Here is a 22500-nt window from a genome sequence, read left to right as displayed (position 1 = left end):
GAGGGAGAGACCGACATTCCAGAGGGAGAGACCTACGTTCCAGAGGGAGAGACCAACGTTCCAGAGGGAGAGACCAACGTTCCAGAGGGAGAGACCAACGTTCCAGAGGGAGAGACCAACGTTCCAGAGGGAGAGACCAACGTTCTAGAGGGAGAGACCAACGTTCCAGAGGGAGAGACCAACGTCAAAGACTCCCACTGGACGCGGCGCTGAATATTTTCTCTAATGTCGAAAGCTGTTCATTTCAGTGCAGGTTAAAAAAACATTGTCTGCTCAGCTCTCGACTGAGAAAGCACGAGGTGGTGCGGAAACCGGAATTTTTAAACCAGGAACTGAAGCAATACCCTCTAATATGAAACAGGTTCATTTCAAACTGCTTCACAGTTAGTGTAGCACTAATTGTGTGGAGTTATGGACGGGCCATAATGACTTAGAACCTTTTCAGATGTAGAGACTGTGAAGAAACACAGGATGGATGAAAATCATTCGAATAGCGTTGAAAAGAGGTCACTTACCGATGTAGTTCTTGGACATGGAGACTTCTTGTATTTCTATGTGGACTGATCCCCTTGGTATCAGAACAACCTCCATGTAACCTGGTAGAGAAAAGGACACCACCATTACAGAGACACAGCAAATGTGTTTTTAGATGCATTACTGGACATACCATAGAAGGAGAAAGTGCTTTTGCCTCCCGATAGACTAGTCTTGGAACCAGAGCCAGGATGAAGCCATATCTCCACTCTGAGTCCTTCACCGGATGATGTAATTAATGCAAATATATTATGTTTCCATTTATGTTTTGACAACATGTTTCTCAACTCCCAAAACCATACGCTTTATCATTGGGTGACAAAGGGGGGACACACAGAAGTGTTTGGCTACAGGGCTCTGTTGGCGCTAGGACAGGGCTGCTCTGCCAAAAAGACAATACGTTCCTGAGTTTTTACCTTGCCTTTCTGCACGAGGATGTGTCTCCCGGAAAGTGCTTACAAACGTGTGGTGTTTGGCAGCTTTCAGAATGCACAGGGGAATGGACTCGCTCTGAAACACATACTCTTCTCTACACACTGCTGTCTCCTCTACATTACACAGTCCTCTTCTCTGATCCTCCCTTCTTTACACTGCTGTCTCCTCTACATTACACAGTCCTCTTCTCTGATCCTCCCTTCTTTACACTGCTGTCTCCTCTACATTACACAGTCCTCTTCTCTGATCCTCCCTTCTTTACACTGCTGTCTCCTCTACATTACACAGTCCTCTTCTCTGATCCTCCCTTCTTTACACTGCTGTCTCCTCTACATTACACAGTCCTCTTCTCTGATCCTCCCTTCTTTACACTGCTGTCTCCTCTACATTACACAGTCCTCTTCTCTGATCCTCCCTTCTTTACACTGCTGTCTCCTCTACATTACACAGTCCTCTTCTCTGATCCTCCCTTCTTTACACTGCTGTCTCCTCTACATTACACAGTCCTCTTCTCTGATCCTCCCTTCTTTACACTGCTGTCTCCTCTACATTACACAGTCCTCTTCTCTGATCCTCCCTTCTTTACAGTGCTGTCTCCTCTACATTACACAGTCCTCTTCTCTGATCCTCCCTTCTTTACACTGCTGTCTCCTCTACATTACACAGTCCTCTTCTCTGATCCTCCCTTCTTTACACTGCTGTCTCCTCTACATTACACAGTCCTCTTCTCTGATCCTCCCTTCTTTACACTGCTGTCTCCTCTACATTACACAGTCCTCTTCTCTGATCCTCCCTTCTTTACACTGCTGTCTCCTCTACATTACAGTCCTCTTCTCTGATCCTCCCTTCTTTACACTGCTGTCTCCTCTACATTACACAGTCCTCTTCTCTGATCCTCCCTTCTTTACACTGCTGTCTCCTCTACATTACACAGTCCTCTTCTCTGATCCTCCCTTCTTTACACTGCTGTCTCCTCTACATTACAGTCCTCTTCTCTGATCCTCCCTTCTTTACACTGCTGTCTCCTCTACATTACACAGTCCTCTTCTCTGATCCTCCCTTCTTTACACTGCTGTCACCTCTACATTACACAGTCCTCTTCTCTGATCCTCCCTTCTTTACACTGCTGTCTCCTCTACATTACACAGTCCTCTTCTCTGATCCTCCCTTCTTTACACTGCTGTCTCCTCTACATTACACAGTCCTCTTCTCTGATCCTCCCTTCTTTACACTGCTGTCTCCTCTACATTACACAGTCCTCTTCTCTGATCCTCCCTTCTTTACACTGCTGTCTCCTCTACATTACACAGTCCTCTTCTCTGATCCTCCCTTCTTTACACTGCTGTCTCCTCTACATTACACAGTCCTCTTCTCTGATCCTCCCTTCTTTACACTGCTGTCTCCTCTACATTACACAGTCCTCTTCTCTGATCCTCCCTTCTTTACACTGCTGTCTCCTCTACATTACACAGTCCTCTTCTCTGATCCTCCCTTCTTTACACTGCTGTCTCCTCTACATTACACAGTCCTCTTCTCTGATCCTCCCTTCTTTACAGTGCTGTCTCCTCTACATTACACAGTCCTCTTCTCTGATCCTCCCTTCTTTACACTGCTGTCTCCTCTACATTACAGTCCTCTTCTCTGATCCTCCCTTCTTTACACTGCTGTCTCCTCTACATTACACAGTCCTCTTCTCTGATCCTCCCTTCTTTACACTGCTGTCTCCTCTACATTACACAGTCCTCTTCTCTGATCCTCCCTTCTTTACACTGCTGTCTCCTCTACATTACAGTCCTCTTCTCTGATCCTCCCTTCTTTACACTGCTGTCTCCTCTACATTACACAGTCCTCTTCTCTGATCCTCCCTTCTTTACACTGCTGTCTCCTCTACATTACACAGTCCTCTTCTCTGATCCTCCCTTCTTTACACTGCTGTCTCCTCTACATTACACAGTCCTCTTCTCTGATCCTCCCTTCTTTACACTGCTGTCTCCTCTACATTACACAGTCCTCTTCTCTGATCCTCCCTTCTTTACACTGCTGTCACCTCTACATTACACAGTCCTCTTCTCTGATCCTCCCTTCTTTACACTGCTGTCTCCTCTACATTACACAGTCATCTTCTCTGATCCTCCCTTCTTTACACTGCTGTCTCCTCTACATTACACAGTCCTCTTCTCTGATCCTCCCTTCTTTACACTGCTGTCTCCTCTACATTACACAGTCCTCTTCTCTGATCCTCCCTTCTTTACACTGCTGACTCCTCTACATTACACAGTCCTCTTCTCTGATCCTCCCTTCTTTACACTGCTGTCTCCTCTACATTACACAGTCCTCTTCTCTGATCCTCCCTTCTTTACACTGCTGTCTCCTCTCCATTACACACTCTTCTCTGATCCTCCCTTCTTTACACTGCTGTCTCCTCTACATTACACAGTCCTCTTCTCTGATCCTCCCTTCTTTACACTGCTGTCTCCTCTACATTACAGTCCTCTTCTCTGATCCTCCCTTCTTTACACTGCTGTCTCCTCTACATTACACAGTCCTCTTCTCTGATCCTCCCTTCTTTACACTGCTGTCTCCTCTACATTACACAGTCCTCTTCTCTGATCCTCCCTTCTTTACACTGCTGTCTCCTCTACATTACACAGTCCTCTTCTCTGATCCTCCCTTCTTTACACTGCTGTCTCCTCTACATTACACAGTCCTCTTCTCTGATCCTCCCTTCTTTACACTGCTGTCTCCTCTACATTACACAGTCCTCTTCTCTGATCCTCCCTTCTTTACACTGCTGTCTCCTCTACATTACACAGTCCTCTTCTCTGATCCTCCCTTCTTTACACGTTACACCTCTCTACACCGAGTGTACAAAACTTTGGGAACACCTGCTCTTTCCACGACCGAGAATGACCAGGTGAATCCAGGTGAAAGCTATGATCCCTTATAGATGTTACCTGTTAAATCCACTTAAAGGAGGATTTGTAAGCCTTGAGACAACTGAGACACGGAGTGGGCAAGACAAAAGATTTAAGTGCCTTTGAATGGGGTGTGGTAGTAGGTGCCAGGCGCACCGGTTTGAGTGTGTCAAGAACTGCAACGCTGCTGGGTTTTTCCTACTCAACAGTTTCCTGTGTGTATCAGCAATGGTCCACCACCCAAAGGACATCCAGCCAACTTGACACAACTGTGGGAATCATTGGAGTCGACATGGGCCAGCATCCCAGTGGAACGCTTTCAGACACCTTGTAGAGTCCCGAATTAATTGAGGCTGTTCTGAGAGTAAACGGGGATGCAACTCAATATGAGGAAGGTGTTCCTAATATTTTGTCCTCTCAGTGTACATACTACTCTCCCACTACGTGTACTTGCTCAGAGGGGAGACCCTTCATGACCCTTCACCTTTTTCGTCAGTTTGGATGGAACTAAAACATTTGCACACCTGAAGTAAAGAGCCCTGTCAAGTTCTGTCCCCAGACTGGGTCTTACCGCCTCTGGGTAGGGAGTCATTGAACAGTCCCTCTGTGGCCTCACAGGTACTGCCGTCCCCTCCACACACCCGACAGCGGTCCTCCTTGGCGTCCGAACCCAGGATGTTGTCACAGCCTACGTGCTGAGAGAAGAGACAGAGTACCATGTTATATTACATCAAGTATAACTTATACCATAGTAACGCCACTGTTTAATAATACTGTAGTAATACCATAGTAATAAAAAAAAAGTGCTGAAGAAGTGCCTTCAAGTCTGTGGAAGCTGCATGGAGCAGCAGTTTTACGTCAGTTAAAACGCTAACTCATGATTGGACAGTAAGTGATTAGCAACCGTAGAACGACAGTTGGACGAGAGGGTCAGACTGAACAGTCGCTGACTTAACTGACAGTCTCTTTTAGAGAGTTACGGTAAAGTGAGTATCTCATAGTTGTGTAGACTCCTCTAAAATGTGATAAGGAGAATTAATGGGTGTCACCTTAATAATGACAGGAGAGAAAAATACATTTATTCTCACACATCCCTCGCATTCTCTCTCTCTCTCTCTCTCTCTCTCTCTCTCTCTCTCTAGCTCCCTTTCCTCTCTCACCCTCTATTCTCTCCATTCTCGCTCTCATTCTCTCTCTCTCTCTCTCTCTCGCCCCCTTTCTCTCTCACCCTCTATTCTTTCCATTCTCGCTCTCATTCTCTCTCTCTCTCTCTCTCTCTCTCTCTCTCTCCGTCCACATTTCTCTGCTCTATCCCTCTGTTTCTTCTCTCTTTCATTGTCCCCCTGTTCTCTCTCTCTCCCTTTGTCGTTCTCCAACACGTGCACAGGCCTACATGAAGCATTTTGAGTATTTCCGAGCAGCCTCCAGGCAGACAGTGTTCCAGAGATTAATCACGTCATGTCAGAGACTCTAGAAGACCAACTGCTGCTGAAATAAAAAGGCACATTGGACTGTGACTAGGGATGAACATGTCCCAGTGCTTTCTGGGAAGAAACCTCCAACACACGCACACACACACACACACACACACACACACACACACACACACACACACACACACACCCTGACCCGATTGTACACATACTGTACAATGTCCACACACAGAACAAAGACAGCAGTAGATGCCAGATCTCCTTAATAAACACGTTCTTTTCAGCTTTTTTCGACTCAAAAAACCTATTTTGAGCGTAAATTCAAAACCTTTATTTTAAACAAACGCCCAGTGGTGAAATAAATGGCAGTGTCTTTCAACTCAACTTCCACGTTAATCTGGATAGCCAGTTTCCTGAGGAGAACTTCAAAACAATCCCAGACATGATCTGTTGAGTTGTGATAAGAGTCTAGATTAAGACCTCTGCCAACCACTCAATGAAAACCAAACTGACTGAAACTCCATGTTTTGTTCTAACGCTACATTGTTCCATATTGGATAATGGTATTTCCTCGCTGTCTCTCAGTCACTTTCCCCCAGTCAGTCAGTATCATATAAACAAGGTCCCTTGAGATAAGAAGGAACACAAACACTGTGACTATAAACTGTACAAACTGAGTCACAGGCACAGAGTTTTGTCGGGTCAGGTTTCCTGGTCAGGTCACATGGTCAGGATCATTACATCACGTTATACAGTCATCCCGTTTATTAGCTTCATCTATCACAATGTAACCAGGTCATAGCCATGGTACAGTGTTTCTCCTATGGGGGAGTCAGCACCATACCGGCTGGGTCCTGACTGGAAGCAGCGTGGGTCTGTTTGACTGGGGTGAGTCACCGCGTGGGAACCAGAAGCACTACTTTTATCTGGGGAAATGTACAGTAACTGAAAGGACAGCCTAAAGATTACCACCACTACGTCACAAGAACAATTATCACACTCAAGACAGACAAATAGACACACGCACACACACAAAGACACACTCTCTCTCTCTCTCGCTCTCTCTCTCTCTCTCTCTCTCTCTCTCTCTCTCTCTCTCTCTCTCTCTCTCTCTCTCTCTCTCTCTCTCTCTCTCTCTCTCTCTGTCTCTGTCTCTGTCTCTGTCTCTCTCTCTCTCTCTCTCTCACCTTGCACTCTCCATTGATGCAGATGTCCAGTGAGTCGGCCTGGCAGCGTGTTCCATCGATGACGGCCGGGGAGCGCTCGGTGTAGAAGTTATATCCCTCCGCCAGACAGTTCAGAGCACAAGGCTTCACGCCACCTGGAACACACAGGGCAGAGGTCAGAAGGTACTGGACAAACCTCCACAGGGCAGGGGTCGACTCCTGTACACATAGTTATACATACAGTAGGGAGATATCAGACACAACTTAATATATAATAATAATATCTGCCATTTAGCAGACACTTTTATCCAAAGTGACTAATTTTACACATGGGTGGCATGACCTTTGGCATTGTAAGTGCCATGCTTTGCCAACTAGGCCACGTCGACCTCAAATTTAGAGACATTTCTCACAAAGTGACTTTTGATAACCTGTGTCTACACCCACCGGCCACAGACAGACAGCTAAGGTTCAGCCATAACGACTACAGGTTCAAACACATTATAACACATGTTCTATTTAAGCAATGAGGCACAAGGGGGTGTGTGGTATATGGCCAATATACCACGGCTAAGGGCTCTTCTTGCGCACGACGCAAGGTGGAGTGCCTGGTTACAGCCCTTAGCCGTGGTATATTGGCCATATACCACAAGCCCCTGAGGTGCCTTACTGCATTTATGAACTGGTTACCAATGTAATTAGAGCAGTAAAAATACATGTTTTGGCATACCCGTGGTATATACGGTCTGAATATACCATGGCTGTCAGCCAATCAGCATTCAGGGCTCGAACCGCCCAGTTTATGAATAACAGTTGATTCACATCATACCCATCATGTGTGCCATGATGAGTGACATGACTATGAATACATCTATCTATCAGAAAATAATACAGTTTACAATATATATATTTATTTTATCCCAGAAAACCTTTTGTGGTGCTAGTTGTGAGCCAAGAGTCTGGGCCAGAACATGAACCCAGGCCCTGTTCTCTGCTCTCCTCGAGAGTTTGTTGATAGTAATAAAGACTTCTATTAGTCATGCTTAGATCTGATCCTGGACCTGGGGCCTGACGTCACTTCAGTACTGACACTGGGAGAGATAGCTGGGGCTGCCATGACACTCACACACGCACGCACGCACGCACGCACGCACGCACGCACGCACGCACGCACGCACGCACGCACGCACACACACACACACACACACACACAGAGGAGCTCATAGCGTTGACTAATGGGAGTTGTGATAACAGAGTTCAACTTATAGCGCAACGGCCTGGGACAGAGTAGGACTAGACTGTGCTTTATGAGTTGCATGTGTGCGCGCGTGCATGCGTGTGTGTGTTTCTTTGTGAGTAACTTTCCACTGCAATCTCTAGTGAAAATTAGAGAACACACACAGGTGTTGGATGTTAATTTGACCAGTGTTGTCACAGCAAAATAATCCTGCAGCAACAGGATTTGAACGTTTCGTACATAATGTTGCTTAGGTGGTTAGGCTATTAGCTGGCCAAAATCAGGCTGCATGAAAAGTGCAATAATATAATGACGTGCGGCTTTTCAGTGAATGTGTGTGAATCGTGAAGCTCGTCTACATTTCCTGCGGTGCAGGAAAAATTCTCAGCCGCTACAGAGGGATCAAATTAAGAACCGACATCTGTAAGGTGATAGTAAGTCCTGGTGCCAATTCATCAATTGTAGCCCAGATAGTGATGACCCAGAATTCAAGCCTCAATGGACCCAAATCCCACCCCTCCCACACTCCCACTCCAATGTCTTCATTGAGGGCTAAAGAGTTGGAATGGCTGCCCAGAGGGCCATCAAACACAATGTGGGAATCCCAGGAATTCTGGGCCTATCAAACAGTCCTGCCTACTGTTGGTATTAGATGTGTACACAACACAGTCACAGAGAGAAGCCTTTGGACTGTCACTGAGGGCCAGAGAGAACCGCAGACTCTGGGAAGCTACTGTATGATGAAAGGTATCAAAGCGCCGAATAAACCACTGCAAATGGGTAGAGAAAGACAGCGGAATGGACGGGAGCGATTGGTGGATTAATGCATTATTCCGATCTCACCTCCAGTGTAGGGCTTCCAGTTGTAGTATTTCCCACGGAACGGCATGCCGTCGAAGTCGGCACACTGCTTCACCCGGAAGTCCCGGGATCCCGATGGGCATGCCTGGAAAACAGCAAATCAAAAACAACACATGAGAATGTTGGGGTGGTTAACAAACCCCTAGTTTAACTAACCTTAGTACAGTCTATTGTCTGTGAAGACTTTTCCCTAAAACCACTCTATTCTGGCCTGAGACAGTCTGTTATGTTATTATTTCTCTCATGCAGAGAACAATATGTTTTGTGTTTAGAACAACTGGTTTGTTTCCCCTGGTGATTTGTTTGAGTGTGTAATTACAAACATCCCCGCTGGGTCGGCCCTGTCTGGTACAGACTAGACTGGGGCTGTGCTGGGGATTGGGTTAGGACTGGGGATGGGGTTAGGACTGGGGATGGGGTTAGCTTAGGGCTGGGGTTAGGGTTAGGACTGGGGATGGGGTTAGGACTGGGGATTGGGTTAGGGGTTAGGACTGGGGATGGGGTTAGGACTGGCAATTGGGTTAGGGGTTAGGACTGGGGATGGGGTTAGGACTGGGGATGGGGTTAGGGGTTAGGACTGGGGATGGGGTTAGGGTTAGGACTGGGGATGGTGTTAGGACTGGGGATGGGGTTAGGGGTTAGGACTGGGGTTAGGGGTTAGGACTGGGGATGGTGTTAGGACTGGGGATGGGGTTAGGTTTGGGCTGGGGTTAGGGTTAGGACTGGGGTTAGGTTAGGGCTGGGGTTAGGGTTAGGACTGGGGATGGGGTTAGCTTAGGGCTGGGGTTAGGTTTAGGACTGGGGATGGGGTTAGGTTAGGGATGGGGTTAGGGGTTAGGACTGGGGATTGGGTTAGGGGTTAGGACTGGGGATGGGGATAGGACTGGGGATTGGGTTAGGGGTTAGGACCGGGGATGGGGTTAGGACTGGGGATGGGGTTAGGGGTTAGGACTGGGGATGGGGTTAGGGGTTAGGACTGGGGGTGGTGTTAGGACTGGGGATGGGGTTAGGACTGGGGTTAGGGGTTAGGACTGGGGATGGTGTTAGGACTGGGGATGGGGTTAGGTTAGGGCTGGGGTTAGGACTGGGGATGGGGTTAGGTTAGGGCTGGGGTTAGGGTTAGGACTGGGGATGGGGTTAGGACTGGGGATGGGGTTAGGACTGGGGATGGGGTTAGGTTAGGGCTGGGGTTAGGGTTAGGACTGGGGATTGGGTTAGAGCTGGGGTTAGGGCTGGGGTTAGGGTTAGGACTGGGGATGGGGTTAGAGCTGGGGTTAGGGCTGGGGTTAGGACTGGGGATGGGGTTAGGGCTGGGGTTAGGACTGGGGATGGGGTTAGAGCTGGGGTTAGGGTTAGGGCTGGGGATAGGGTTAGGGCTGGGGTTAGGCCTGGGGTTAGGGTTAGGACTGGGGATGGGGTTAGGGCTGGGGATGGGGTTAGGGCTGAGGTTAGGGTTAGGGCTGGGGTTAGGGTTGGGACTGGGGATGGGGTTATGGCTGGGGATGGGGTTAGGGCTGGGGTTAGGACTGGGGATGGGGTTAGGGCTGGGGTTAGAGCTGGGGTTAGGGTTAGGGCTGGGGTTAGGGCTGGGGTTAGCACTGGGGATGGGGTTACGGCTGGGGATGGGGTTAGGGCTGGGGTTAGGGTTAGGGCTGGGGTTAGGGCTGGGGATGGGGTTAGGGGTGGGGTTAGGGATGGGGTTAGGGCTGGGGATGGGGTTAGGGCTGGGGTTAGGGATGGGGTTAGGGCTGGGGATGGGGATGGGGTTAGGAATGGGGTTAGGGCTTAGGTTGGTGTTCTATGCCTTGGAAGGCTCTCCATTTGGATCAGGGAAGAGGCAAAGACATCATTGTTGAAAACATTCTCTGTCTGGGAACTTTCTCTCTTGTCTCTCCAGATGAAATTGTGTGACTAGTGATGTCCAGCCACCCGACAACCTGCCCATCTCTGGAGACCTTCTCCCATTCCTCACTTCCCTCATCAACTCATCCCTGACCACTGGCTACCTCCCCTCTGACTTCAAGATGGCCAGAGTGGTTCCCCTCCTCAAGAAACCAACACTCGACCCTTCTGACGGCAACAACTACAGACGGTATCCCTGGTTTCTTTTCTTTCCAAAACAGTCGAGCGTGCGGTCTCTGACCGAGTCTCTCATTATCTCTCTCAGAGCGATCTTCTTGACCCTAACCACTCAAGCTTTGTCACGGAGGCTCTCCGCTCTCCCGACGCTGAGTCTCTCTCCTCTGTTCTCCTCCTCCTGGATCTTCGCCGCCGTGAACCATCAGATCCTCCTTCTCCACCCTCTCAGGGCTGGAGGTCTCAGTCTCTGGACTGCATTCCACCTGGCAGGTCCAGCTCAGCCCAGTCAAAGCGTCTGAAACCCTACCTCTTTACAGAGTATTGTAAATACATCCCACGGCACACACCACAAACGTCTGAAACCCTACCTCTTTACAGAGTATTGTAAATACATCCCACGGCACACACCACAAACGTCTGAAACCCTACCTCTTTACAGAGTATTGTAAATACATCCCACGGCACACACCACAAACGTCTGAAACCCTACCTCTTTACAGAGTATTGTAAATACATCCCACTGCACACACCACAAACGTCTGAAACCCTACCTCTTTACAGAGTATTGTAAATACATCCCACGGCACACACCACAAACGTCTGAAACCCTACCTCTTTACAGAGTATTGTAAATACATCCCACGGCACACACCACAAACGTCTGAAACCCTACCTCTTTACAGAGTATTGTAAATACATCCCACGGCACACACCACAAACGTCTGAAACCCTACCTCTTTACAGAGTATTGTAAATACATCCCACGGCACACACCACAAACGTCTGAAACCCTACCTCTTTACAGAGTATTGTAAATACATCCCACGGCACACACCACAAACGTCTGAAACCCTACCTCTTTACAGAGTATTGTAAATACATCCCACGGCACACACCACAAACGTCTGAAACCCTACCTCTTTACAGAGTATTGTAAATACATCCCACGGGCACACACCACAAACGTCAAATGTGCGTTCAAGGTTAAGTTTGGGCATTAACTCTGAATGGTTAAGGTAAGGGTTAAGGTTTGGGACAGGGTTAGGGTTTAGGCATTAACTCTGAATGGTTAAGGTAAGGGTTAAGGTTTGGGACAGGCAAAAAACTACATCTCAAAACCAACTTTCTATCGCTCGATTCAAACTGGCAACCTTTTGGAATCAGAGGCAGATGCTTACGCCCATCCGACCATCCCCAACACCCTAGCAAAACAGAGACTTACTTGAAGGCAACAACGCCAGCTAATTGTAAGTCGCTCTGGAATACAACGTCTGCTAAATAACTCAAAATGTCCATGTAAATGTATGTGTGTGAGTGTTCGTGTGTGTCCGTCCGTGTGCGCATGCGAGGGCCAACAGCAATTTCCCTCGGGACAAACAAAGACTCTCAGTGAGCTCAGGTCAAAGCTATATACTGTATTTCACAGGCTGAAAGTAGAGCAGGATAAACAGGCCTGAACACACAAACACGCAGGCACACACGCACTACAGGCCTGAACCCAGCTGAAGGAAAGGGTGACTGACTTTCATTACTATTGAAGTAAGGGCCAATCCCCAGTCAGTTCCATCATGCAGCTCTGGTGAGAAAAGACAGAGTGAAATACGGTACTAGGGTAAGATTAGTGATTGAATCATTTGGGTGATGTTGATCGAGACAGCGCTTAGACAACTAAGAGGCTACATCAAACGCGGCCAATACGCTTGAGTTTGTTTCTTCTTCTCCAATAGTGAGTTTTTCCTGCTATGCACCGGGAACTATAAGAAGTATAGAACTGTAAGGTCCAACCCTCTCAGTCACTCCTATCGTAACCAGCGTCTTCTCCAATAGTGAGTTTTTCCCGCTATGCACCGGGAACTATAAGAAGTATAGAACTGTAAGGTCCAACCCTCTCAGTCACTCCTATCGTAACCAGCGTCTTCTCCAGCCACTCTGCTTAACACAATGTCTGTGTCAGCCACCACAGAAGAACTCCCAGCAGGCCTCCCACCCTCCATTGTTGTCCTGCTTCCCATTAAGAGGTGACATTTAATAGTACACACGCACCGATGACATTTAGAAGTGACATCTTGATTATCCCTAACACAGTCCTGGTGGATTATGTGAACTGGCGACAGGGGACAGTGCCAGGGAGGGAGGGAGTCAGCATTATCTCATTGTTGTGAAAGAGAGAACAATTGAGTGCTGACCTCTGCTCAGCAGGGAACAATGACCAGGGCAGGAACCGCAGGCCATAGGGGAGGGCTGGGAGTGTGTGTGTGTAAATGAATGAAGTCATAACACACACACTCACATACACACCACGCCGGTCAGCGCTGTGGGAGAGATTAGCCTTTAGCTCAGACCCCATGGCTAGCGGCTAGCAATCTCCTCTGATAGCCGTGGGGTTAGTCTAGCGTGTCTGTATGTTATGACTTAATTCATTTGCACACACACTCCCAGTGTTTGACCTTCATTACTACAAGGCTTCATGTCCAGGCCAGAGCTGTCAACGCCAGACTCGCTCCACACTCTCTGCTCTCTCTGAAATTACGATACGTGTTTTTGTGTGTGTGTGTGCGTGCGCGCTCGCGCGCGCGTGTGTGTGTGCGCGTGTGTGTGCGTGCGTGTGTGTGTGTGTGTGCGTGTGTGTGTGTAGGAGCTCTGTGGACGCACTACGGTCGGGGCAATGAAACGGTGGTCTGGGACGATGTTTGTTTTCCAAAGTAAACGTTCGATGCTTGCTCTCAACTGTTATTTTTAAGATTTGTGGTTGACTATCCACAAGCCTCCTAACTGGCTCAATTTTCAGCTTCAGAAAAAAAAGGCCCACCTTGAAATAGTTAGGAGGAGTGGGCTGCTGGGGGGGTTGAGTTTGCAGCCATACACAATATTTGTTCAAAGTATTTTTTAGGACTAAAGTAAGGTACTTGAATTAACTTTCATAGAATTTAAAGGAACATTTTGCATTGCGTTGTGTGTAACAATAAGATCTTACTGGGACGTTCAAACGTTGTTTCAACACAAACAAAACCTAAATTCACCTGGACAAAAGCATTTATTTGACCATTGTTTTCACCAAGCTTAGCATCCTCAGTGCTCTCTGTTATCCCAAAACCACTCGTGCGTTAAATCTTCCATCAATCAAAGTCAGTGATACTCCATTCAGTACCTTGACAGAGTCAGAGAGGCAGGTAGTTGCCTTCCGTGAATGGCTGAGTTTTCCTTTGCTCTTCCAAAAGGGAACAAACAACTTAACCCTTCACAGGAGGGCAAGCCTTCTTAGAATCTTCTTCCTCCTAGCAACCTTAAAAATAGAGGGATCCCAACAAACGGGAACATTCCCAGAACATTAGCTAAGATTCCCATTAAGTTCTAAATAGTTTTTTTTATCTAACATTAGGATGATAACATCCCAAAACCAAACATAAAAAAATGTTATCCTAATGTTCACTAAAATGTTGTGCACAACATCTGTAACAACCACAACAGAACGTTCCCCAAATGTTCTAACTAGGTTTTCAAGTAATGGAATAACACAATGTACCAGTAATGTTTTCCCAGCAAACCAAAACTGGTTCTGTGCAAGTTCCAAGAACATTCGTTAGGTTGCGGCAAATGTTCTGAGAACACAAACACTTTCCAGTTGTGCTGATGATTCTACAGTGTTTGTATAAAAACCTACGCCTGATGTTGCAAGAACGTTCCCAGAAGACATTTAGTTTGCTCTTTAAAGGTTTCCAGAATGTTTCATTAGGTTGTGGGAAACAGTACAGTGGGATCATTGTGGGGACATCGCAAAAGATATGTTCCCAAAAAAACAAAAACCTGTCCAGTTGTGATGACGTTCAGATAATGTTTGCACAAAATCAGTGTGCACAAGACGTTCCTTGGATGTTGCAGGAATATTGACAAAACAGTCTTTCTGAGTTTTTTTTGAAAGGTTCCCAGAACCTTTCATTCGACTGTGGGAACAGTGTGGGTACTTTACAAGAGATACAGGTCCTTCACAAAGAATTCACACCCCTTAAACCTTTCCAAACCTTGTTGTGTTACAGATGAAAATAGATTCATTTGAGATTTTGTGTCACTGGCCGACACACAATACCCCATAATGTCAAAGTGGAATGATATTTTTTACAATTCACCCAACGGATCTGCATCAGGTTTTGGATTGAAACGCTGTCGATAAAGCGGTGAATTGGGAGCTTTAACCGTGTCATAATAAGTTGCATAGTGTTCACCATGATTTTTGAAGGACTACCTCATCTCTGTACCCCACATAGGGCTGTTATGGTGACCTTATTATCGCCACACCAGTGGTCATGAGTCATGAAGGCAGTCCACGTGACCACATGACTGTCATTAGTAGCCCACCAAACTTGCTAACTGCCTGGTACTCAGCACTCTATTGTCCCTCTTATCAGTCTGACATCAATGCAAATGTATTCGCAAATCTAACCAAACACTTCATGAAAGCCCATGAGCTCATGTTGCGCAACATTTCTATATACTATGCATTTGCGTGCGAAAACAGAGTGATGGCCTCTATTAAAAATAGGAGGACCCCATCAGTTTTCTATAGGCTAGGTCTACTATATTTATTTCTCAACTTTCCTCAAATTGCTCAAATTGCTTTTCTTTACAACAAGAGTATAGCCTACCTGGCATGGAAATGGAGATGCTAAATGTGTTTATGGTAATTAACGGTCAAATACCGTGAGACCGACAGTTATTTGTTTGACAATCACCGGCTGACAAAATGTTGTGACCGCCACAGTCCTAACCCGACACATACAATTATCTGTAAAGTCCATCAATCGAGCGGTGAATTTCAAACGCAGAGTTGTCCGTTATTAACAAGACCCTTAGTTTAACTTGCTATTTGAGTAAGTGGCTGAATTAATACGGTGACGGGGGCAGCATATTATGTTTGAGAAGGAAAAGCCCTTTGGATGAGTTATTTGTACAGCTGCCACTGCTATCTTGATTTCCTTGCGTTTTTTCTCCTCTCCATTCTCAATCTGTTTGCTCCTCCCCCCTGTTCTCCCTGCAGAGCAGGCAGGCCGGTTGCCCTAGCAACTCCAGACTCCACAGTTCACAGAGCCAGTACTGGAGAGCCAGTACTGCATGAGTCAAAACATTGTTCATTTGCACAATGACTCTCTTTCACATTCCAAACTCACCAAAAAAAGACATTCGGTAGCTCCTACCGATGTATAACTTTATGAGCCGGATTGCAATTCATTTATTTTCATTTGCAGTCGTTAGCATATTTCGCTAGCAACCTCCATGCAAATTCGCTATTACTTGTTTTGTTTGCATTCTGGTAATAGACTCCCAATGTTTTTTTGTTTGTTGTTTTTTTGGGGGCGCCTACTTGTGTATTAACCAGTTGAAGCTCGGGGGGCGCTATTTCATTATTGGATAAAAAAACGTCAAAAAGATGCTCGACTATGCATATAATTGTCAGTTTTGGAAAGAAAACACTCTGACGTTTTCAAAACTGCAAAGATATTATCTGTGGGTGCCCCAGAACTGATCTTACAGGCGAAACCAAGATGCAACTTCAAACAGGAAATGAGCAGGAGTTTTGAGGCTCTGTTTTCCATTGTCTCCTTATATGGCTGTGAAAGCGCCACGAATTAGCCTGCCCTTTCTATCGTTTCTCCAAGTTGTCTGCAGCATTGTGACGTATTTGTAGGCATATCATTGGAAGATTGGCCATACGAGACTACATTTACCAGGGGTCCGCCCAGTGTCCTTTGTTGAAATTGTTGTGTAATCTCCAAGCTGCTCGCATTCATCCATGTGATTGAGACAGAGAGGAGACTTCCAGGAATGATATATCATGAAGAGATATGTGAAAAACACCTTGAGGATTGATTCTAAACAACGTTTACCATGTTTCAGTCGATATTATGGAGTTAATGTGGAAGAAAGTTTGGCGTTTGGGTGAGAATTTTCGTTTTTTTTTGGTAGCCAAACATGACACAGAAAACGGACCGATTTCTCCTGCACAACTAATCTTTCAGGAAAACTGAACATTTGCTATCTAACTGAGAGTCTCCTCATTGAAAACATCCGAAGTTCTTCAAAGGTAAATGATTTATTGAATGTTTTTGCTGGTTTTTGTGAAAATGTTGCCTGCTAATGCTAACGCTAAATACTAATGCTAAATGCTAACGCTAAATGCTAACGCTAAACGCTAAATGCTAGTTTGCTATGGTTGAGAAGCATATTTTGAAAATCTGAGATGACAGTGTTGTTAACAAAAGGCTAAGCTTGAGAGCAAATAGATTAATTTCATTTCATTTGCGATTTTCATGAATAGTTAACGTTGCGTTATGGTAATGAGCTTGAGGCTGTATTCACGATCCCGGATCCGGGATGGCTCGACGCAAGAAGTTAAACTGGTAATACCGTAAATCCTGAAGTGAGAGAAGGACGGTATGACAATATGAAAACCTGGATACGGCCCACCCTAATTGGTAGATGGGTAAAAAAATAAATAAAAAAGAAGACATTGAATATCTCTTTGAGCATGGTGATGTTATTAATTACACTTTGGAATGGTGTATCAATACACCCAGTCACTACGAAGACACAGGCGCCCTTCCTAACTCAGTCGCCGGAGTGGAAGGAAAATGTGGCAAATAAATTAACTTTAGGTCCTGAATACAAAGTGTTATGTTTAGGGGCAAATTGCTTACCAAGATGACATTGAATGTTCTTGAGTGGCCTAGTTACAGTTTTGACTTAAATCAGCTTGAAAATCTATGACAAGACATGAAAATGGCTGTCTAGCAATGATCAACAACCAACTTGAGAGAGCTTGAAGAATTTCAAAAGAATAATTGGCAAATATTGTACAATCCAGGTGTGCAAAGCTCTTAGAGACTTATCCAGAAAGACTCAACTGTAATCACTGCCAAAGGTGATTCTAACAGGTATTGATTGACTCAGGGGTGTGAATACTTACAGTGGGGCAAAAAAGTATTTAGTCAGCCACCAATTGTGCAAGTTCGCCCACTTAAAAAGATGAGAGGGGCCTGTAATTTTCATCATAGGTACACTTCAACTATGACAGACAAAATTAGGGAAAAAATCCAGAAAATCACATTGTAGGATTTTTAATGAATTTATTTGCCAATTATGGTGGAAAATAAGTATTTGGTCACCTACAAACAAGCAAGATTTCTGGCTCTCACAGACCTGTAACTTCTTCTTTAAAATGATCCTCTGTCCTCCACTCGTTACCTGTATTAATGGCACCTGTTTGAACTTGTTACCAGTGTAAAAGACACCTGTCCACAACCTCAAACAGTCACACTCCAAACTCCACTATGGCCAAGACCAAAGAGCTGTCAAAGGACACCAGAAACAAAATTGTAGACCTGCACCAGGCTGGGAAGATTGAATCTGCAATAGGTAAGCAGCTTGGTTTGAAGAAATCAACTGTGGGAGCAATTATTAGGAAATGGAAGACATACAAGACCCCTGATAATCTCCCTCGATCTGGGGCTCCACGCAAGATCTCACCCCGTGGGGTCAAAATGATCGCAAAAATCCCACAACCACACGGGGGGACCTAGTGAATGACCTGCAGTGAGCTGGGACCAAAGTAACAAAGCCTACCATCAGTAACACACTACGCCGCCAGGGACACAAATCCTGCATGCCAGACGTGTCCCCCTGCTTAAGCCAGTACATGTCCAGGCCCGTCTGAAGTTTGCTAGAGAGCATTTGGATGATCCCGAAGAAGATTGGGAGAATGTCATATGGTCAGATGAAACCAAAATATAACTTTTTGGTAAAAACTCAAATCATCGTGTTTGGAGGACAAAGAATGCTGAGTTGCATCCAAAGAACACCATACCTACTGTGAAGCATGGGGTGGAAACATCATGCTTTGGGGCTGTTTTCTGCAAAGGGACCAGGACGACTGATCCGTGTAAAGGAAAGAATGAATGGGGCCATGTATCGTGAGATTTTGAGTGAAACCTCCTTCCATCAGCAAGGGCATTGAAGATGAAACATGGCTGGGTCTTTCAGCATGACAATGATTCCAAACACACCACCCGGGCAATGAAGGAGTGGCTTCGTAAGAAGCATTTCAAGGTCCTGGAGTGGCCGAGCCAGTCTCCAGATCTCAACCCCATAGAAAATCTTTGGAGGAAGTTGAAAGTTCGTGTTGCCCAGCAACAGCCCCAAAACATCACTGCTCTAGAGGAGATCTGCATGGAGGAATGGGCCAAAATACCAGCAACAGTGTGTGAAAACCTTGTGAAGACTTACAGAAAACGTTTGACCTCTGTCGTTGCCAACAAAGGGTATATAACAAAGTATTGAGATAAACTTTTGTTATTGACCAAATACTTATTTTCCACCATAATTTGCAAATACATTCATTAAAAATCCTACAATGTGATTTTCTGGATTTCTTTCCCATTTTGTCTGTCATAGTTTAAGTGTACCTATGATGAAAATTACAGGCCTCTCTCATCTTTTTAAGTAGAAGAACTTGCACAATTGGTGGCTGACTAAATACTTTTTTGCCCCACTGTACGTAAATTAGATATTTCTATATTTCATTTTCAATACATTTGCAAAACTTTCTAAAAACACGTTTTCACTTTGTCATTATGGGGTATTTTGTGTAGATGTGTGAGATACATTTTTTTGTAATCAATTTTGAATTCAGGCTGTAACACAACAAAATGTGGAAGAAGTCAAAGGGTATAAATACTTTCTGAAGGCACTGTAGGTTCCCAAAACACAAAATATGCTCAATTGTGATGACATTCATACAATGTTTACAAGTTAGGCTGCACAGGTTATTCCCGTAATGTTGTAAGAATGCTGACAGAACACCTGGTCTAAGTTCTTTAGAGGTTGCTCCACGGGCCAGCCTGGACAAAATAAAGACATCCTCTCTTGTAGTACAATATATCTGAGGCTCAATTTCATAAGAAACATGCAACCGAAGGGGTTCGTAACATTTCAGCCGACTCTGTGCCCTGAACGAGTACCTGAAGAAACTTTGTAACGACAGGGATGTCTCTTTTTGCACCAACTTTGAATTTGCCGTGGGAGCAACCAGCACTTTTTTTTTTAGAAGAGACAGGATTCACCCTAACCGCAGGGGTTCCTGGATTATTTCCAGAAACATCGCAAACGGTTTTAGAGACTTGACGGACAGGGTCTGGTAGTGGTCCAGTTCTCCCTGTCAGAATAAGCAAAAGAGGACTTGGAAACCATATCAACTCCTGTACAAATGGCAGTATGGCTACTGTGAGCAACCTCATTTATGTTCCTTTAACTCCGCCTTCTAGTGAGTTTATACAAACTGTTATCTCCGACCATTCTGATAGATTGGAGACTGTAAGAAAATGTGGTTGTAATAATTTGGTTGTTATTCCATTGGTTACCTTGAGGCAGATGCCCCAGGGGCAGAGTGGCCCACACTCATTGAATATGGATCTTTTAAATGTGAGAGCAATCACAAGTAAAAACCTTTCTCGTGTTGACCTCATTACTGAGCGTTAAAATGATTGCATGCTTCTCACTGAAACATAGCTGTCATCAGACTGTAGTGCCGATCTTATTGAAGCCTCCCCTCAGACTACAGCTTTTTATACTCTATCAGAAAAGGGAAAAAAGGTGGGGGGACAGCCTCTATTTTTACTAATGCTCTCAGCTGTAAGGACATTACGTTTGGCGACTATACAGGGTTTTTGAGCATCATGCTATACTGTTTAAATGTCAGCCACCAGTGCTGGCCATAACCCTGTATAAGCTATTGGCTATTGTCCTTGAGAACTGTGATTAGATCATTGTGCTGGGCGATTTTAATATTCATGTTGACATAGAGACTGACTCCAAGGCCAATGACTTTATGAATCGTTTGAGCTCTATGGACTTTATACAACATGTCACTGGGCACACCCATAAGCACAGCCATACTCTGGACCTGGTTATTACCAAGGGGCTTTCTATTGACACATTCTCTACTGTTGATGTTGCTTTATCTGATCACCACTGTGTATTTTGTACTACCTTGTTGCCCTTAGCACCGGGTAATACAGAACGCATTATTAACAAACACTATCTTACCTCTGAAGTTGCTACAGATTTGATTGAGTGTCTGAACAATACTCCACCACCTATGCTGCCTTTCTCTCGTGATGATTTAGTTGATAACGTTAATCGCAAATGAATGGCAACCATTGATGCCACAGCTCCAGTGAGATTTAGAAAGGCCACATCCAAACAGAGAGCCCCTTGGATGAGTGAGGAAACGTATAAATGAAAGAGAAATTGCTGAAAGGCAGAGCGGAAGCGGAGAAAAGTCAAAGTTGAACGTCCATTTTGATATTCTGAGAGGTATTCTGAGAGAGCAACTTGGCATACATAACAGGGCAATTATGAATGCCAGACAGACTCCTTTTTCTAACTTGATCATTAATAATCAGAATAACTAGACAGTGCTCTTCTCGACCATTGAGGGCCTGATAAATCCTACCCCCTGCAAACCTGTGTGAACTTTATCTAAATGCGATGAGTTTGCGGCATATTTCAGAGCTAAGACAACCAACATTAGGCTGGGTATCAGTCAAGAAGACCTGATGAGAAGGAAGTTTGATGCTATGTGCCCTAGCCTACCACACAAAGGCACTATGGGATTGATTTTCCCTGGTTGACACAGACATGCTCAGAAAAGTGTTATCACAACTTAAGCCTTCTACCTGCATCCTATCCCCACCACCTTCTTCAAAACAGTATTTAATTGCACTCTATTGTTAATCACTATTTTGCCCACTGCACTAAAAACTGCTACGGTGAAACCCCTTCTGAAGAAAAGTGATCTAGATTTGCTCAGCTCTCAGAAATTTTCAGCCAATCTCCAACCTTTCATTCTTAAGCAAAATTCTGGAGGGGTTGGTGTTCAAACAACTAAACTACGATAAGTGCCAACTGTACTTTTGAAAAATTCCAATCTGGTTTTCGTGCCCACTACAGCACAGAGACAGCCTTATTTAAAGTGCTAAATGATCTTAGAGTCAACACAGATGCCAAACAGCTCTTTGTCCTTGCACTCGTAGATTTAAGTGCTGCATTCGACACGGTTGACATTGATGTCCTTCTGGACAGACTGTAGAGGTTGGTTGGCCTCTCCGGTCCAGTTCTAAATGGTTTTAGGACCTATTCAACAGATTTTGAGAGGTTTTTTTTTGTCACCCTTGGTGAACATATCACACTGTGGTGTTCCACAAGGTTCGATTTTTGGGTCTGGTACTGTTCAGTTTATATACAGTACACCAGTCAAATGTTTGGACACACCTACCCATTTTCTACATTGTAGAATAATAGTGAATGCATTTCAATTAACAGGTGTGCCTTGTTAAACGTTCATATGTGGAATTTCTTTCCTTCTTAATGTGTTTGACCTAATCAGTTGTGTTGTGACAAGGTAGGGGTGGTATACAGTAGATAGCCCTATTTGGTAAAAGACCAAGTCCATATTATGGCAAGAACAACTCAAATAAGCAAAGAGAAACGACAGTTCATCATTGCTTTAAGACATGAAGGTCAGTCAATCCAGAAAATGTCAAGAACTTTGAACGCTTTGTCCAGCGCAGTCGCAAAAACCATCAAGTGCTATGATGAAACTGTCTCCTATAAGGACCGCCACAGGAAAGAAAGACCCAGAGTTACCTCTGCTGCAGAGGATAAGTTCATTAGAGTTACCAGCCACAAAATGCAGCACAAATAAATGCTTCACACAGTTCAGAGGAGACTGCGTGAATCAGGCCTTCATGGTCGAATTGCTGCAAAGAAACCACTACTAAAGGACACCAATA

The 22500-nt window shown here is 45.2% G+C and overlaps 1 protein-coding gene across 2 annotated transcripts in view; it reads right to left on the bottom strand.

Annotated features, from left to right (window-relative positions):
* LOC118373438 (A disintegrin and metalloproteinase with thrombospondin motifs 6) overlaps nt 1-22500 on the bottom strand; it is a 120162-nt gene that overhangs the window by 16806 nt on the left and 80856 nt on the right. For both annotated transcript variants that reach the window (XM_052525902.1, XM_052525903.1), the window contains exons 15-18: nt 8564-8666; nt 6505-6638; nt 4456-4579; nt 516-596 (exon numbers count right to left, since the gene is read on the bottom strand). In XM_052525902.1, the coding sequence (XP_052381862.1) occupies nt 516-596; nt 4456-4579; nt 6505-6638; nt 8564-8666 (442 nt within the window). The remainder of the gene's footprint in view (nt 1-515; nt 597-4455; nt 4580-6504; nt 6639-8563; nt 8667-22500) is intronic.

Source organism: Oncorhynchus keta, chromosome 9 (assembly GCF_023373465.1).
Source record: "Oncorhynchus keta strain PuntledgeMale-10-30-2019 chromosome 9, Oket_V2, whole genome shotgun sequence".
Classification (NCBI taxonomy): domain Eukaryota; kingdom Metazoa; phylum Chordata; class Actinopteri; order Salmoniformes; family Salmonidae; genus Oncorhynchus; species Oncorhynchus keta.
Note: the sequence above shows the minus strand (reverse complement) of the source record. Positions and strands in the feature narration are given on the sequence as shown.